Source organism: Sus scrofa, chromosome 6 (genome assembly GCF_000003025.6).
Source record: "Sus scrofa isolate TJ Tabasco breed Duroc chromosome 6, Sscrofa11.1, whole genome shotgun sequence".
In the NCBI taxonomy this organism is placed as follows: Eukaryota; Metazoa; Chordata; class Mammalia; order Artiodactyla; family Suidae; genus Sus; species Sus scrofa.
In genome coordinates, this window is record NC_010448.4 from 167,725,294 (window position 1) to 167,744,145 (window position 18,852).

General features: G+C 61.8%; 1 protein-coding gene across 32 annotated transcripts in view; it reads right to left on the reverse strand.

Moving 5' to 3' along the window:
- The window catches only part of PTPRF (protein tyrosine phosphatase, receptor type F), an 87,077-nt gene extending 68,620 nt beyond the window's left edge, over positions 1-18,457 (reverse strand). For 26 of the 32 annotated variants that reach the window (XM_021096874.1, XM_021096873.1, XM_021096870.1 and 23 more), the window contains exons 1-3: positions 18,237-18,430; positions 11,284-11,360; positions 3,570-3,705 (exon numbers count right to left, since the gene is read on the reverse strand). In XM_021096874.1, the coding sequence (XP_020952533.1) occupies positions 3,570-3,660 (91 nt within the window). In that variant the 5' untranslated portion in view covers positions 3,661-3,705; positions 11,284-11,360; positions 18,237-18,430. Of the gene's footprint in view, positions 1-3,569; positions 3,706-3,924; positions 4,058-11,283; positions 11,361-18,236 lie in introns of all 32 variants that reach the window. The other 6 variants (XM_021096856.1, XM_021096867.1, XM_021096841.1 and 3 more) reach the window with 4 other exon arrangements.

Here is an 18,852-nt window from a genome sequence, read left to right on the forward strand (position 1 = left end):
ACAGACGAAGTGCCAGGCGCCTTGAACACTGACCTCACTTGACCTTTCCAGGCAGGCGCGCTCACCCTCACGTGCAGTAGGAAAGCAGGCCCTGAGAGAGAGCAGCCAGCTGGAAGCTCCACAGAGGGCAGAGTCTCAACGGGCCACCAGGGCCTGCCTCCCCAAGGACGAGGGGGAAGGGGACTGCAGAGCTGTGCGCAGCACCCGGCCACGTCCCAGCACCCGGGCTGGGCGGGGGGCTGCGATACGAGAGATGCGTCCTCGGCTGCTTAGGCCTCTTCCTCTACCCGCCCCCCCACTTGCAGCCATCAGGCGTCTGCTCTGGGCTCCTCTTCTTCCAAGTAACGGGGCCCTAACCAGGGCCTCGCTCACGCCTGTCACCCGGTCCCGCGTCCCTGCCTCTGTCCTGTGCTGTCTGGGGACCAGAGGGAGACAGTCTTCACGGAGGTTCTCCCACGAGCTCCTGGCAGAAGGCCAGGCCTGGCCCCAGTGCAGCCCCCATCTCGGCTCACTGGGCAGCGCCCCCCACTAGCAAATGCCCGCTCACCCTTCAGGGCTCCCCTTTCCCAGGAGGCCTCCTACCCGCCTCCCACGATGCTCGGGTCACTTCCTCTGTGCCAGTGCCGCCCCCAGGAACCCATACCGCGGGCTCTACAGGCAGGCCGTGTGGATTCTTCCCCCGAGCACCCGACACGCACGCGGTGGATCAGCAGAAACCTCTTCCTGCTCAGACCACCTCCAGCCCACAAGCCTCCTTCTGGAGAAGCCACAGAGCCCCGGCTGGGGGAGCTGCCGAGCCCCGCGTGCCCAGGGCTCCGTCGGAGCTGACTCGGCACTGATGCTGGGGCCTCTGAGCTAACTCTTGGCAGCCGCTTCTCCGCCCCCCTTCCCTGCGCCCCGCTCAGAGGCCAGGGCCCCCATTCGTTTGTCTCGTTAAGAGGCCTATAGAAACACATTTGTCCGCTCCGCGCTCCACTGCTCTGGTCGTCAATTCTCTGGGGCGCCTGCCTACCTTTTGCAGCAGCTCTGTCCACACTGCCTGCCTGGCCCTGGCCACAAGTCTCCCCAGCCCAGCCCCAGCCTGGCCCCGGCGGGGGGCCAGATCCGGAAGTGTGTGCTGCGCGAGGCAGGCATGGGCAAGGCAGACCCTGCCTCCTGGGGCCAGGTCATCACAGCCCCCAGCCCACACCCCCTCCTAAGGCTCTCTGCCTGGGAGCACAGTCCGAACCACCCACTTTGGTGTCTCCAGCTGGTTCCCAGCTTCGAGACGTCGGTCTTTGAACTCTGGTTCTTAAGGAACCAGCATGGAGGTTCTTGGACTCTGTTTAGAAACTGTTCCGCCTCGCCACCCGAGTCCCACGAGGGGTTCAGGCCTGCCTCTCCATCTCTCCCCTCGCTCACCCACCACGCTCTGGGCCCCGAGCTGGACAAGGGTCCGACCCCCTGGGGACCCACCGTCCCATGGAACAGCTGACCTGAAGCAGTCACAGTCATCTAACGCTAGGGAGGCCAGAGGAGAGCACACGCCAGGCTCCCCGACGAGCTGAGTCGGAACAGATCAGGTGAAGGGAATGGGGCGCAGGGTTCCTAGCAGAGGCACCAGAGCAACCGAGGCGTCGGCCTGATGAGGCTGAGTCAGAGGATGAGGCTGGCAGAGGCTTCATGACGCAGGGCCTGGACCCGAAGGTAACAGGGAGGAGAGTGGGGGCTTCTAAAGGGAGGGGCGGCCGACTGGACTTTCGCTTTGGAACAGGACTCCTACTTTGGAACGGAGACGGGACCGTGACGGTGGAGACCAGAGACGGGGCGGCCCCCGGGCTTTTTTCGTGCAAGAGCTCCAGCGAGAGCTTAGGTGAGGGCAGCGGGGAGAGAGGAGGATGCATTCCAGAGATACTCAGAAGGGAGAAACAGCAGGCCTTGGTGATGGATTAGATGTGGGTTATGAGAGAGGGAGGAGGCTGGGAGGGGGCCCAGGTTTCCGACCTGGATGGCTGGGTGGGTGGGAAAGCCATTCACCAGGAGAGAGAAGAGAGAAAGGTGGGCGGGTCTGGGGGGGTGAGGGTGAGGGGACAGGTGCGGGCATGTCAGGTCTGAGCAGGCAGGGAGGCGGTGATGCTCCCGGGATGGCGCTGTCTCTGAAAGCCCAGCAGGGCGGTCCTCCCTCTGGCCTCGAGCTCCCGTCTGAAGCCCTGCGTGTCCAGATTGAGGGCAAGGCCGGGACTTCAGTATCCAAGGGCTGACTCCTGACAAGCCTCTGCCTCCCTGCCGTCGTCAGAGGCACACCCAGGGACGCCCGCCCTGCCCCGCCCTGCCCCTGCAGGCTCAGCTCTCTCCCAGCGCCCCTGCAAGAGGTGAGGCCCGGAGATCACCCCCGCCCCTGCCCTGAGGTGTGAGCGCACCCCTCAATGCTCCCACTGGCCCTCACCCCGCTCCTGGGAGTCGTGCCCTCCCCCGGACCTACTAGCCCCACCCAGGGCCCAGCCTGGAGGACAAAGGGCGGGGGGAAGCTCCAGTTCCGCCCCCTCCAGGATCTGGTCCTGAATAATTAATGAGCCATTAGGAGACAGGGCTTGGGTGGGGCAAGGAGACAGCGCTGCCCCCAGACACTCAGAGAGGGGGTAGGGGAACCCTGCCGCCTGCTGACCCCCGCGCTGACCCCCAGGCTGCCCCTTGGCCCCCTCTGGGCTCTGGACAGGCTGGCAGCAGCCCCTCCCCCAGGGACCTTGGCTCCGACCTCGCCCCTCCCCCTCAGTGTGCAGATTGGCTGAATCTGCCCTGTGCCCCGCCTCCCACCAGTAACCAAGCAGTGGTAACCATGGCGACGGGGCGGCTGCGGCCAGTCTTATGGTGCCAGGCAGGGGGAAGGGCGGCAGGAAAGGGACCAAAGTTCGGAGTTGGATCTGGGCAGGGGAGGATCCCACCGCCCCCAAGTACACAAAGAGGGGCGCTGGAACCCAGCTTCCCGTGGCCAAGTGCAATCTTCCTCCATTCTCAGGGCCGAGGGCTGGGGGAGGGGGAACCCCTTTGCCTCGAAGGGGGGAGGGGAAGGAAGGGCTCAGGGCCTGCACAAGAGGCTAGCCCAGGGGCAGGGCTACGGCGGCTCAGCTTCCCATCCTTCCCTGGACCCGTGGACGCAGCTGGCATCCCACACACACGTCCTCGTGGGCGGCCCCCCTCTCCCACACCAGTCCCCACACAGCTCACACTGTGCCTTCCGCACTGATCCACAGTGGCGGCCACAGAACGCCTGAGTGTGTCACCAATGACCACATGAATCCTGGACATGCCATCTCTAGCCCATAAGACGGTCACACGGAGACATGCCCCACCTCACAGCGCCTTAAGAGACATGCGGTATTCCACGGGATCCTCCTAGGAAGCCCAGGGGCCTGGGGTGCCCTTGGAGTGGGGGTCCTCTAAGGGAGCGGTCTCTCTAGGACAGAGGAAGGCCTGGAGGGGTCTCTAGCCGTCTCGTCTCTCCTAGTGGCTGGTTCTGTCCCCCATCCCAGAGTGGCTGGGAGGGATGCCACCTTCCCACCTGGGCGATCCCGCACCATGAGGAGACTTACTGTCGCCATGGGCACCCGCCACCAGGCCAAGCACCACGAGCGCAGGCACGAGGGGCATCATCGTCCTCCCTGGGGCTGGCTTGGGGGCCATCCAGGGCTCCAGGACCACCTCCAGCCGCAGCCCAGGACAATCAACCTGTGATGGAGAGAAGGGCAGAGCCAATTAGCTGGTATCCACCAATGTCCTGTGGCCCGCATGCCACCTCCTGGCCCCCGCTCATCCTCACTGACCATCCAGAGCCTAGTTGCCCAGACACCCCCTCCCTGGACTGTGCAAGGACCACCTAAACCTTCCGACCCCCTGTGAAAAGCCAGACTCCTCACCCATCTCCCAGGGACCCCAAGGATAACCCACCAGTCACGCTGCAGGGAGAGAGTACACGAGGCCTTCAGGTCACTCTCTCAACCTGAGTAGGGGCAGGGGCTACTGAGACCGGAGGACGTACGGGGAAGCTCTACTCCAGACCCAGAGTTTTCAACTTGCTTCCCTAAAGGGAGACGGGGTCCGAAAGACACAGAGACACACAGGTGCATACGGAGACCAAAACAAAACAAGACAGGGAGCTGCTGGCAGACCTACAGAGGCCAGGGCCTCCAGAGTCCCTGGGGCGTCCCGCTGGCCCTCCCCTCCCCAGCAGAGCCCGCATGCTGGGCACAGGCCCCAGAGCACAGCCGTGGTAGTGGCAGGATCCAGGTAGGAGAGGCTTGGCGCCAAAGCCACAACCCGTCCGGGCTCGCCAGGACGCGCTCTGGACAAGTTGCAGCTGCCTCGCCTGGCCACCCCCATCCTACCCAATTCCCATGGCACCTTCCCTCTCCGAAGAGAAACCACAGGGAGCCCCAGTGGCCAAGACCCTAAGATTCAACCCCACACCTCCTCTGCCCTTGCCCCAGCGGCCTGAGGTGGATCAAGGGGTGGGGTGCAGAATTCAGAGAGCTGCTGCCTCAAAAGCGCCACCCAGGCTGAGCCAGGAGCCTGGGCACGGGGAAGACTGTATCTGGGTTGTCTGAAGGCCTCCAGGCCTTTCACACAGGGCTGCTCGGCCAGGTGTGTCCTCCCTACCGAGCCCGGCACCTATGTGGAGCCCTCAGCGAGGCCATACCGGGCAGTACAGATACACTGCTATCGCTCCCCAGCCCCAGTGCTGAGTTTCCTCCCTAGGGCTTCCTTCCATGTCTCCACTCAGGGGGCTTCAGGGGCTCTGCGCCAGTGCCCACAGCTCTGCTCACCTTGCTTTGGGCAAGGGGTTGGGGCACGAAAGTCTCATTCACGCTCTGGGGCCACAACAGGACACAAAGGTGGAATAAGCAATGCTGAATGGGGGCCTTGGGGACTCTGGTGGGAGGATCGGGACCAGACCCAGGTGCCAGCTGATCCACAAAGGTCACAGAATTTGCAGGGAGGTGACAGGGCTGGTGAACAGGAAGAGGCAGGGCTCAAAGACGGCTCTGCTCCTTCCTGGAACCTGGACTCTAGTCTCAACCAGGGCAGGCAAAGGGCAAAAGATCAGAGGGCAGGAGGTGAGCAAAGGGGCCGGGATGAAGCGGGTAGAGGCCTGCGAAGTGGGGCAGAGGCTGGACACAAAGGGGAAAGCGTGGGAGATGTCGCTCCCCAAGGTCTGGCTGAAGGTCCAGACGGGCCGAGCAGCAAGAGCAAGAACGTCGAGGTGGCCTGGTGGGCCCAGCGCCATCTACAGCACTCGGGGTTCTGTCCAGTGATCACAGAGCCCGGGCGGCTAAGACCGGCTCACCATGAGGCCCTGTATGGCCAACTGGGCATGGGGGTCAGGCGTCACTAAGGCCCTGTCTGGGCTTGGTCATCACCATGCCGTCCACGCAGCAGTGCAGCCAACAACAGAATTCAGCTTCTGGAGTTCCCGCCGTGGCGCAGTGGAAATGAATCCGACTGGGAACCAGGAGGTCTCAGGTTCAATCCCTGGCCTCGCTCAGTGGGTGAAGGATCCAGCATCGCCGTTGGCTGTGGCGTAGGTCGCAGATGCAGCTTGGATCCTGCGTTGCTGTGGCTGTGGTGTAGGCCGGCAGCTGTAGCTCTAACTCGATCCCTAGCCCAGGAACCTCCATATGCCCCAGGCACGGCCCTAAAAAGCAAAAAAAAAAGGGGGGGGGGATTCAACTTCCAGGGGACATTAGGTGGTGAGCTGCCTGGCCAGGCTGTCATGGGGATATGGCCGCCTGATACAACCATCCTGCACCCCTGGTACAGACATCATGGATTTAGAGCTCGGTGGCGTGTTGCCCCAAAGGGCAGGGGCAGAGGGGCTGGTACAGACATCACTGGCTGCAACGATACAGTATTCACAGAGGTTTCACTCCCAGGTACAAGCGGTCTGGGTGTGACCCTCCCGCCCAGTCAGACGTCACGGAGGCACGACTTTCAGGAACACACATCATGGCAGCACCTCCCTGTATGGATGCAAAGGGACTGGCGTGGAGTTCCCATTGTGGCTCAGGGGGTTAAGGACCTGACGTTGTCTCTGCGAGGACACAGGTTTGATCCCTGGCCTGCCTCAGTGGGGTAAGGATCCGGCATTGCCATAAGCTGCTGCGTAGGTTGTAAATGTGGCTCAGATCTGGTGTTGCTGTGGCTGTGGTGTAGGTCACGGCTGCAGCACCTAATTGACCCCGGCTCAGGAACTTCCATGTGCTGCAGGTGCAGCCATAAAAAGAAAAAAGGGGGGGTGGGTGACATTATGGAGGTGCAACTGTACAGCACAGTCGTCTTGGCGTGTAAGTCCCCAGGACAGTTATCGCAGAGGCACAAACCCCTGCAGCTGCCTTGGCACAGTCATCACCGCCGAATAGCTCCCAGGCAGAGACACCACGGAGGCGTAGCCATCCAGCCCAGACGTCAAAGAAGTGTAGACTGACTTCATGGGGGTGCAGTGTAGGGTCGTTGCAGGGGTACACTATCATAGAGGGAGTAACGCTGTTACAGCATCGTGGGGTGTCAGCCCCCCGTACGGCCGTCACGGGGCATAATAGATTCTGGCCGTGCGTGTCAGAGAAACTGGGCCCCCACTGTGACAAAGACAGGTGGCCCTAACTTGGGGACTCCAGGGTCCCCTGTGTACCTCCAGGGTCTGGAGTGCCCGGGGCACGACTCAGATGCGGAGAGGAGGACAGACAGAGGTGAAGAAGCTGGAAACAAGGTCACTCCCTCCCAGAGAGCTTCTCCCAGTGGTCCATGGACAGAGGGACGCCCGGTGAGTCGCGGGACACGGGCGCACATAAAAGACAGACCTTCTTAGGGAACCACTCGGGCGGCCACAGAGCTGTCCCGCCGGGGCCTCTCCCTCACCGCTCCTGGTGTGAGCAAAGCTGCCTCCGCCCCAGACTCTGGGCACAGAGCCCGCCCCGGTGTCAGGCGGTGCAGGCCGCTCCCAGCCCCGGGCCCGGCGGCGCGGTGGAGTCCCGGCGCCCTGGGTCTGGCCTCCGTCTAGACGTGCCCCCCCACCCCCAAGTGCACGGGGTCACCTGTGGGGAGGTGGCGGGAGGGGCAGGCAGGCAGGCCGAGGCTGGCCTTGCTGGGGTTGCCGAGAACCTTCTGAAGCCAGTGCAACTTTCGGCGTTAGAGGCAGAGGGGCCACTTCCGCCCGCGTGGCTGGGTGCATCTGGCTGAATCCACAGCCGAGATGAAAACCCGGCCTGAGCTCCTGCACACGCACGCACGCTTGTCTCCGACGGCACCGCGGCCCGTCGGTTCTCCCAACTGGCACCCTCGGGCAGGAAGACAGTTCCATGCCAAAAGGCTCTGGAGAAGATCACTGGCTATGCCATTTTCCAACACCGGGGATAATTTTTTTTTTTTTTTTTTTTTTGGTCTTTTTATCTTTTGAGGGCCGCTCCCGCGGCATATGGAGGTTCCAAGGCTAGGGGTCCAATCGGAGCTGTAGCCCCTGGCCTACGCCAGAGCCACAGCAACACGGGATCCGAGCCGCGTCTGCAACCTACACCACAGCTCACGGCAACGCCGGATCCTTAACCCACTGAATAAGGGCAGGGACCGAACCCGCAACCTCATGGTTCCTAGTCGGGTTCGTTAACCACTGCGCCACGACGGGAACTCCAGGGATAATTTTAATACGCCCTTTTTCTTTGCTATGTCAGTGTAAAGCTGCCAACTGCCCTTTCTTGGGAAGAACTGTCTTTGATTCCGCAATGTTGTCCTTGGTGTTAACACTGTCCTTTCTTATAGGAAGTGATGGTGAGAGCAGATACTAGTTACTTTTTTATAATGTCCTTACTTGGCAACATAAAAAATCACCAACCCCATGCCTGGTCCCAAGTACTTTTTGGCAACTGGGCTGGTTTGTGAAATCAAAGGACCTGGGAATCGCTGCTTTGAGGGAAAGGAAGAAGCAGGCGCCACACCAAGCCACAGGATTCGAAGACCCATGTCATGGAAAAAAGCCTGTCGCACAGAGGCCATGTCACCTCCACAGGGCCAACCTAACCACCCCTGCCAGCTTTAATGGGGGCTCCCCCCCCGGAAAGACCAAGTGATGCCAGAGATGGGGGGTTCCCGGCTGGAGAACAGCTGGGATCATGCCGAGGCCTCCTCATGAATATGCAAACACAGATTGATTTGTTTCCCTTGGGCACGTGTTATTATTCACAAATATTAATTAGTCTCCAAATACCACCTGTTCCTGCAGCCTCCTTCCCCACTTCCTCCCCAGGCCAGGACCCCGGCTCCCAGGAGGCTGGGGGCCCCCCAAAAGGACATGCACAGAAGGAGGGGTACCCAGGGCCCCACAGAGTGGCCAGCAAGGGGAGAGGCCAGGGCTTGGGTCGGGGGAGCTCGCGGGCAGGGAGAGGGAGCAGCTGGTCCTCTGGAAGCCGGCAGGCAGCTAACCTGGCCCTTTTGTCACGTCCTGGACAGTTCCCCGCGTGGCACTGCAGCAGCAGCCGCGGAGGCGGAAACAGGCCGTGTTACACTCCAGAAGGGAAACCCAACATGTTTCCAACTCTCACCAAACCAACCACCAGATTACGACGGGAATAAATCACAGTCTGCGCTGTGACCCTGGCCCCGGGAAAGGAGGCGGCCAGCGCCAGGCTGCCTGTGCGCCTCCAGCCAGGTGGCCAGAGTCCGCGAGCCCCGCCAGCACCGGCCAGCCCTCCCTCCCGCAGCTGGGCCCCCTTCCCTCTGGCAGCCCCTCAGCTCCTACGAGTGGGCAGGGAGCTTAGGAAGAGTGTTCCAGAGTCTCTGAGGGGGGCACGGGCTCCAGCTGAGCCTCAGCTTGGGGGATAGGAGGTGGGGGGGGTCGGGGACGGGGGGGATACCAAGGGAACACCAGCAGAGGCACCTTCGACAACTATGACCCCCGAGCCACCAGCCCTCCAGCCTCCTTCCTCTGGGGCGTGGAGCCTTCCCTGGGTTAACGCTCACCAACCTGGCTGCCTGCAGGCCTCCGCACCTGCCACTCTCATCCTGGAAGGATTGCCGTCTCCTGACCCCAGCCACCTACCACCCTCCAGAACTCAGCTCAGGTGGCCCATCACCGGGAATCTTCCCTGAGTGGCCCTCCCCGGTTTTCCAGATTTGTGCAGCATAGTGACAGCAAGAAGAAGGGGTGTAGACCCGTGGTTTTCAATCCAGGGTGATTTTTCCCTGCCATAGGGCATCAGGCAATGTCTGGAGACATCTTTACTTTTTTTTGCTTTTTAGGGCCACACCCACGGCATATGGAGGTTCCCAGGCTAGGGGTCTAATCAGAGCTACAGTTGCCAGCCACAGCCACAGCCACATCACATCTGAGCCGCGTCTGCGACCTACACCACAGCTCGCAGCACCAGTGGATCCTTAACCCACTAAGTGAGGCCAGGGATCACACCCACAGCCTCATGGTTCCAAGTCGGATTCGTTTCCGCTGCGCCACGACGGGAAGTCCTGGAGACATTTTTGATGATCCAGGTGGCGGGTATGGGGGGGAGGTGATGCTGGCATAGAAGAAACGTGGCCAGACGTCCTGCGGTGACCAGTCAGCACCCCGCCCCCTGCCCCCAACCAAGGATCACCTATCTGTCCAAAGGTCAACAGGACTGCGGCTGCGGAACCCTGATGTAGACACAGCGGGAGCCTCTGCTGATGCTGCCCAGGGCCTGCCCTCGCCCCTGTCCCAGAACCCAGGCCCTCGTACCTTGGGCCCAACACCCCAGCAATTCGTGACCCTTAAGCTGTGCCATCTTCCCTCCCCCTCCAAGTCAGTCTCGCCTCAGAAGCCAGGCTGTACAGACACCCCCCCCCTGCCCCCCGCACACGCCATCAGCAAGTGCCTCCCAGCGGACAGAGGGAGACTGGGCTCCCAGGAAGGTCAGACTCGACCCAAAGGAGGACAGGTGAAGGGTATCCTCACACCCCCTCCCCATCTGACCTTTCTGACCCGTGACAGGGTCCACCAGCGGCACTGTCTACGTCACCCCAAAGCCCACTTTGCCACGCACGGGCCTGGCCCCCAGCAGACACCCGCCACGCGTGCTTCCTCTCCCTGTCCAGGCCACACCCGTGTCTTCACCAGCCATCATGCAGAACTGCCCAGTGGGCCCTACCAGGCCCTGGGCCAGAAGGCGGGCTGATGAATGAGACAGTCATGGGTGCTGCCTTCAAGGGGTTTACAGGGGCAGGGTCCAAAGAGAAGCCCCCTCCCCAATCCTGTTCCTCCTCCAGGTCCCCACCTCCGTGACAAGCACCACGTGATCAGCCACCCGAGCCAGCCAGGCCTCCTCAAACTCTCCCTTTTCCTCACCCCGCTCGACTCAGCCCATGTCAGGAAAACCTCATCAGCCCTAGGTCATCTGGGCGCTTCCTGCCTTTGGTCAGCCCCTTCCAACCGACCCCGCACACAGACCAACGCCCCCAGTGCTGAAGCTTTACAAAAAGGCACGTGTGATCACAGCCTCAGGCACACGCTTCGTTTGCTGCTTTTATTACATGGCAAACGTGCAGATAATGTTTCACGAAGGAACGAATGAATGGGCAAGTGCATGGACAAATGCGTGGATGCTGATTCTCTGCTTGGGAACCTTCCGTACCTTCATATCACACCCAGCGACATCTAGAGTCTTGGCCTGACATCCGAGGCCCATCATGCCCCGACTCCAAGCCAACTCTCCACCCCATTCCCTGCAAGACCAATCCACCTGCTCCGGGCCTCTCGGAGAAGGAAAGGAGCGACCCTTAAAGAGACGAGGAAAGCTGTGCCCCAGATCTCGTGAGCACCCTGCTCCTTCTACCCTAACCTACGGCCGGTGGGAACAGTCGTTTCTACAGAAACAGGGTGAATGGGAAGCACAGACATCCTGGTGTGAGTCCCAGAGCGTGACCCGGATGCCTATGTCACACCTGCAGCGGCTGACAAGCTGCATATCATGCTGCACCCACCTCCGTCGCCCACTCCGGCCAGAAACCCGGGAGCCAACCTCGACCCCTCCCCTCGCTCATGCCCCAGTTCAACCTTTCGCCTTGTCCTGTCTGCTCCGTCTCCGGAAATAGCACTCAAATCCCCGCTCTCCAGCTCCATCACCGCCTTCCTGGTCCAGCACCTCTCTGCCCCCCCCCCCGCCCCCCACTGGATCACATCACACCTCTGGTGACAACCCTCCAGGGCTCTCCACTGGCCGGCATCAAAATCCAACCTGCCTGGCCTGGCCCTCGGCTTCCCGGCCCAGCGGCACCGTGGGGAACACTCACCAGGTCTTGGCTTGCTCACGCCCGTCACTCCTGGACAACCAGCACTGAGAGCAGGGCACCGGGGCCTCCGCGCCTTCCTGGAAAGAGAGAAAAGGTTGAGAAAACACGGAGCATTTCATTACAGCTGAGCACGTATCGACACAGAAAGACATTCCACATTTGCCGTTGATGCAGGAGGAGAAAGCAGCTCATGGAACTGTTCACGCGGGACGATTCCTATTTAGTAAAAACGCCCATCTCTTTGCTTCACTCAGGCCTTCCACACTCCCGAGCACCTACTGCGTGCCAGGCTTTCTGCCAGGCACCCCGCACACAGCTGTGAGCAACACAGACCAAGTCCCTGACCTCAGCAGAGAAACGTGTGCCCAAACCCCTCAGCCTAACCCTCCAGCACAGCAGTGGTGCCACCCACCTCTGCAGGCCCCCCCCGGCCGTGCTCCCTCCCACAGGCCGGCCAGCCAGCCCCAAGAACTTCCGATCCTCAAAGGTGCCACACTGCAGCCTCTCAGGCTTGCATGTGCCCTCTGCCACCGCCTAGATGACACCCCCCACCAGCTTCTAGCCAGTTACCCCTCGGATCTCAGAGGCCCTCCGGGATGTCCCAGACTTTATGCCTGCACCTTTGTCTTGGAGCAGTGACCACAGCTGTGACGACTTATTTATACAGTTGCCGAGTGGTCGCTGAGTCATGACCATCAGCTTGGCACGCGTCGGCGCAGTTCCGTGTCCCCAGCACCCAGCAGAGAGCCAGCACATAGTAGGTGCTCTGTCAAGATATGCTGACTAAGTGCATGAATGCATGAATGGGCTCACGGAAGACAGCCCAGCCTGGGAGAGCCGCGCCAACATCCATGCGGCCTTCAAAGAAGCTTCAGAAGCAATATTTATTTTTGACTCTGCTGCTCTATAATTTTTAAAATGAAGGTGTGCCCCTGGATGCCTCCTCCGCTGGCACACACACGGCGACAGAGCCCGGCCCCTTCCTTCTAGAACCATTCTTGAGCCCCCATCAGCATGGGCCCCATCCTGGGTGGCAGTAGGGGTCAGACACGCCCACACCCTCTCATCACCTGCTGCCCGCCACTCAGCAACCCGGCCCCCCAGGGTCCCCTCCACACAGGCAGCACCTCTCTGGCCTCACGCCCCCGCCCACCCAGAGATTCCCCGCCCCCAACATACACACACACACACACACACACACACACAGAGTTCACCCTGGTTCCACCCCAGGAATGGGGTCAGGCAGCGACCCGAGGCCAGCCTCCCACACCCGGCACCTGGGAATCAGCCTCACTTGAGACGGACCCCCTCTGCAGCACAGCGGATGTCCTCCCGACAGAGGCCCAGCCTGACCAACCAGGACAGGCCCGGCCAACCCAGGGCATCCGCGCTGACCTTGTAACTCACACCACCTCCTGCCTCCGTCACCGCCCCCCCCCAGACACACAGCCCTGGGCCTCAGGATGGCTTCACACCTCCCTCCCCCGGCCCACAGGCTTCTCCACCAAGTTCCCTGTGGCCCCTGCTTCCAGCACACAGGCTGCCGGGCGGGTCTGGCCAGATAAACCAGCTTCCGTGTCCCAAACTCAAAGGCCCGTTTGTCCGGGGATGCCCGCGGGGGCCTCACAGGGCCGTTGCTCAGGGCCCCTGGGACAGAGAGGCAGAGTCCGAGACAGAGAATGGAGAGGGTCTCCCAAGCCAGCCACACTCCCGCCCCGCCCAAGGTCACGCCAGGAGCACGGGCCTGGTGACTGGACCTGAGCTGAGCAGGAGCCGCACCTGGATAGAGGTAGGCGTCCCAAACGCCCTGGAGGTGGGTCAGAGAACAGACAAAGCAGGGACAGAACCTGCACTTTGAAACACCCTAAAGCACAAACGGGATTCTAGCAGAACCAGAATGCACCTGGAACCACCAGCGCCCCATGCGACCCAGGACGGTGATCAGAATTGCTTGTCAGGTTCACCAGCCGCAGCTCCCAGAACCACCCCGGACTCACAGCTACGATCAGGCTGCCAGTTACACCCAGAAGACCTACTCAGAAACGTCCTGACTGGTACGGCACCCAAGTCAGGAATTGCTGGGTGGCACCCAGAAAGGTCTCCGAAGGGGTAAGGTTGGCAGCCACAACCAAGATCAGGTAACCAGGCCTTGGCACCAAACCGGGGCTGGGCCCTTGGCAGAGCTCTCCGTCTTCTGGAACCTGGCCTGACAGCGGGTCCAAGAACAAGCTGAAATCCAGAGGAGCCCGGATCCCCCGCCGGAGCAGCCTCCAGGCAGCCCCCGTGGCTGTACCAGAACAGTCCCAGAAACAGCGAAGGCACTTTCGAGGGGCCAAAACCACTGCGCTCAGATCTGGACGTTTCAGACTCAGCCTGGGTACCTCTGGACCTCAGAGACAGACCCTCGCCAGATGCCCAGGGGCCAGGCGAGGTGGGGAGATGAGGAACCCAAAACGCCGAGGCTGCCCCTTCTCAGAACCTCCCTCCATCCGCTCCCAGCGTGGTGGGGTCTCTTCGCTGGGGCTTCATCCTCTCGTCTGCCCGCTGCAGCCCACCCGAAGGTTAAATACACCCGAGCAACACACACGAGCCCAGCCCTGAGGCTGGGGGCTGGGCCCTCCCCAACCTGCTAACCTAAGCTCAGAACTGCAGCGACCTCAGGTGAGCTGAGGCCCAAACCTTAACAAGGTACAGTTTCTAAAGCGCCTCCCGCTGCGACGCGTACAGGGGCGGGCTTGCACCGCCTCTGTTGATGAAGATGCAATAACAACTGCTCAGGCTGAAAGAGCAGAGCTTACCAGATTCAGCCCCTATGCTCAGCACCTTCTGCGTGTGGACTTTCACCCTCTGAACACCCCATGCGGCGTGATTTGGGTAAACCCATTTGACAAAGGGGAAAACTGACTCAGAGACTAAAGCTCAAGGTCACGCGGCTATTAAGTGGAGGTGAACCCAGCAGTTTGAAACCAGAGTCTGCGCTCTGAACCAGAGGCTGTCGTCTCTCTCTCTTTTCAGGGCCGCACCTGTGGCACGTGGAAGCTCGCAGGCGAGGGGTCGAATCAGAGCTGCAGCTGCCAGCCTAGGCCACAGCCACAGCCACAGCCACGCAGGATCCAAGCTGTGTCTGGGACCTACACCACAGCTCGTGGCAATGCCAGATCCCCAACCTACCCGGCGAAGCCAGGGATCGAACACGCATCCTCATGGATGTTGCTTGGGTTCATTACTGCTGAGCCGCAATGGGAACTTCAAGGTCGTCTCTTGAGCAAGGCTCTACACGCTGCTCTGCCACCCTCCACCCTTCCTCTGGCCCAGACTCCTCTCTCAAACTCCAGATCCTCATGCGCAACCCCTCCTAAAAGTCCCCCCACCCGACCCTCAAGTGCTCCACGCATCTCAAAGGCAACCTGTTCAACCGTGAGCTCCCTATCTGTCTCCCTCATTATCCACCTCTAGCTCCCAGCCCCTGGGTCACTGAAGGCCTTACCCAGGCCCTCCCAGGAACCCCTTCCTCTTCCTCACCCTTCATCCAGTAGACGGGCTTGTCCTGATAAGTGTGCCTTCTCAGCGGCTCCGCGCTACCCCACCATCAGCATCGCTCCCCTGATTTGCCTGCCCTCTCCTCCTCCCTGGGGTTCTGTCACATTCACTTCCCAGAGCCACAGAATCCTCTTTCAGGAACGGGAATCTGACCACGGGCGGGCGGGCGCACTCCACACCCCAACCTAAGCTTGAACTCTCTTTTGTGTTCTCAGAGGAAAATCACAGCTACTTAACAGGGCATTTGAGACCTTCTGTGATTTGCTCCAAGGGATAAAGCCTCTGAATGTTCACTCGTTTTTTTTGTTTGTTTGTTTGTTTTCTGCCTCCAGTGCCCTTTCTTCCATTGGAAAACTCCTATTCATCCCTTAAAACCCAGTTCATATAGCTTATTTTCTTGGCCTCCCCTGGGACTTATTTCATCTTGATCTCTGAACGCACCCCTGTCTCATGATGAGCTCCCCCAATCTTCTAACCTCAGCTCAGAATTGCAGCGGCTTTAGGTGAGCTGATGCTGAGTCCAACCTCAGCAGCTCCTGAAGAGCGGGCTGCCTCTTTTACACAGCTGGTAGTTCCACGGGAAGCACGGCAGCCTGGCTGAAAGTGCCTAGCCCAGGGTCTGGCACACGGGCGGCAATCAATAAGAGGTTACTGAATTGCTCTGCATTCCCATGATGCAATCTGTTCCCCCCAGGGACCATGAGCTTCTCAAGGGCAGGGCCCTGGGCTGCAAGCCTGGTCCAAGCACATAGCCGTGTCAGTCACATGGCAAGCACTGGCCACTGCTGCTGATACAGTGCCACATAGTTCCCTGAGCTTCTCACAAGAGCCTTGGGACCTGCTATGGTGGGATCTCTTTTCCCATTTTACAGGGGGTGAAACTGAGGCTCAAGGAGGAAGGGACCTCCTCAAGGTCCCACACTGGAAGGTGGAGTGGCTGCAGTGTGTGTTACAGCCTCTGGAGATCTGGGTGTCACCTCCCCCTGACCGAGGGCCCTCGGTACTGGACTCCCCATCAAGGGTGACGGAGGTAGCACAGACACCCAAGGCCAGCATTTTGCTGTCAAGAAAGTAGCCCGTCTATCCTTACTGCAATCCCCCACACCCAAGCGCTTCGCCAGCACCCAAATCCAGCGTCCTCTCTTAGAAGCCCTGGACGCCACACCTCCCCTCCCCTCACCCTGTGCCCAAGGCTGACTACAAGAGAGGTCGGGAGCTGCAGGGGGAAGGAAGACAGGAGGGAGGAAGGCATAATAAGAACAATTTCCTGTTAGAGGAAGAAGAGAGGGAAGAGAAAGAGCCGGTGGAAAACAGAACTACAGAGACATTTCAAATGATAAGGGGAAACCGAGCAAGCAAAACCACGCGAGCGAGTGTGTGCATGAGGAGGCACCTGACCGAGTGTGCACACACCCCTCCCCGCACTGTGCACAGGGGTGCTGAGAGAGCACAAGCAAGCACACAGGCCCGGTGCAAGGTGTGCAAGCACAGCAGATTTCGGAGCTCTGGCTGCCATGCAGGCCCCAGTGTGCGAGGGCATTCGGGAGACAAGTGGATGCCGGGTGGGGAAGGGGTGGGAGGGCCAGCCGGGAGGAGAAATGAGGGGGTGGGAGTGTGTGGCCCGCCTGTGGATGTGGGGGCTGTGCTTAGGGAGTTCCACTTGCTCCTCCTTGCAGCCCCAGGCTCCTTCCTGTAATCAGGGAAAAACAGGGATTTTCTTGCTCCCTTGAAGCGAGAGTTAAGAAGGAGCCAAGCACAGAATTTCCGGAGATTTCCTTCAAGACCCTCCTCCGGATCCCACCGGATCCCTGATCCCTCGGCAGAGTCCCTTCCTTTCCAGTGGATCCTTCACCACTGAGGGTGGTCCCCCGGGCAGCACCAGCTCTGGATCCTTTTCCAGGCTTCAAACCCAAGGCGCTTCCCTGGATTCTCTGGCCAGATCCCGCACGGGGTCCCTCTGGATCCCTGCCCCTGTCTGTCTGTTCAGGAGCCAAAGCAGAGCCTTCAACACAACACCCCGCGGTCCCGTTTCCCAGGCCAGCCTCGCGGCCCCCAGGGGGAATCCAGAGGGCCCCCCCCCGCGCCCCCCGTCGGTGGCCCCCTTCCATTTCTCAGCTTAGACAGGTGCCGGGCTGCCACCCCCTAACCTGCTCCAACTCGGGGCCTTGCACTGGGGAGGGGGTGCTGAAAAGGGGAGGAAAGCTCGCCCCTCCCCCACCCTGGGGTGGCAGAACCAGAGGGGCAGCATTCCAGAGAGCCCGGGGGGAGGAGGCCGCGGAGAGGCGGCGGAGACTCCAGCCCGCAGGAGACAGAGACACCAAGAGACCCGTGAGAGACACGACAGAGACCCAGGAAGCGAGACGCCCGGATGGGGGAGGGAGCACAGGGAGACCTGGGAAGAGAGAACAGAGACCCGGGGAAAGAACACAGAGACCCGGGGAAAGAACACAGAGACCCGCGGAGGGCGGTGCAGACCGCTGAGACCCCGGCTTCAGGCGGAGGGGGCGGCTGGGAGGCTGTGACACCGGGAGACAGAGATACAGAGATGCTGAAGGGCACAGAGAGGGGGCGAGACCGAGGGGAACGGAGAAAGACGCCCAGACGGGCGCATGGGCACAGCGATGAGGACTGGGGCACGCCAGCTCGGGACGGGACGCGGGGCGGCGACTGAGTGAACTTTCCCGAGCGGGTCCGAGTGGACAAGTCCTCACGGGACAGGTCGCTCCAGGGCCTTGGGGTCGTTGCACCCGGGTAGGGGCAGGTACGGCCCGGCCCGGCCCCTCCCAGCTCGCGCCGGCGACCGAGCGGGGACGAGGGGGGCTTCCAAACTCGCGCCGCGCACACCCCGGGACCACACGTGCGCCCGGGCCGCGAGCGAGACGGGGGCGCGGCGGCTGCGGATCCCCCGCCGGCTGGGAGGGGGCGCCTGTGCGGCGGGGGTGGGGGCGCGGCCTGGACCCGCCCGGAGCTGGGGTGGCGGTGGGAGGTTGAGGGCCGCCCCCGGAGCGCGTCCGCGCCGGCGGAGGGGGGAGACGAGGCGGGACCGAGGAGGGGGAGCACCGACGCAAAAGGGAAACTTTGCGTTGGGGGGGCGCGGGCTGCGGCTCAGGTGCGGCGGGAGGGAGGGGGAGAGGGGGAGGAAGGGGCAGGCGGCGGGGGGCGGCGGGGAGCTCGCCAGCCGGTAGCGGGGTGGGGGACACGTCTGCCGCGGGGGGCACGCGGGGAGGAGCCGCCGGGCTGGGGCGGGGGGTGCTCAGCCGAGGCGGCGGGCGCGGCAGGTGGGGGCGCGGCCCGGCCTCAGCGGCGCCCCCAGTCCCCCGGGACCGCCCCCAGCTCGGATCCGCCGAGGGTGAGGAGAGAGGGGAAGGGACAGATGCGGAGGGGGCCGGAGGGGGGGCCCGGGGGTCACTCACCGCCTATCCAGGGGCCGTCGGTCCGCATGTCCCCCCCAAGCCGCTGGGGCCGCTGCTCCCGCTCCTCTTCTGTCGCCGCCGCCGCTACCGGATCCCACTCCCGCCACCGCCACCCGAGCTGGAGCCGGAGCCCGAGCAGGAGCCGGAGCTGGAGCCGCCGCCTCTGCCGCTGCCGCCGCCGCCGCCGCCGCCACCGCTCCCGACGCTCCCGCGCCAGCTCCAGCCGCGCGCCCGCGCCCGCGCCCCTGCCCCTGCCGTGCGCGTCCCCGGCGCCGCCCCTCCCCTCGTGCACTCTCGCTCGTAGAGCCGCGGAGCCGCGTAGGCCCGAAGAGGCCGCAACTCAACCCGGCGTATAAACCCACCCGGCCTCCAGTATTGAACCGGAACCCCAGTAATGAGCAGGGACGGACCCAAACGCCCGCATGAAGTCCAGATCCTATTAGTGGCTCCCGATCCAAATAGGAACCTGACACTACTCTAGGACCCGACTTCCTCCCATTCAGATCTGAACATGATATTGAGTCCAGACGCCCCCCCCCGCAACAGTAAGTTCAAACCCCCTAAATCTGACCCGAAATGGGCTCAAGTAGTCATTTTAATCTGAACCCCTATATTG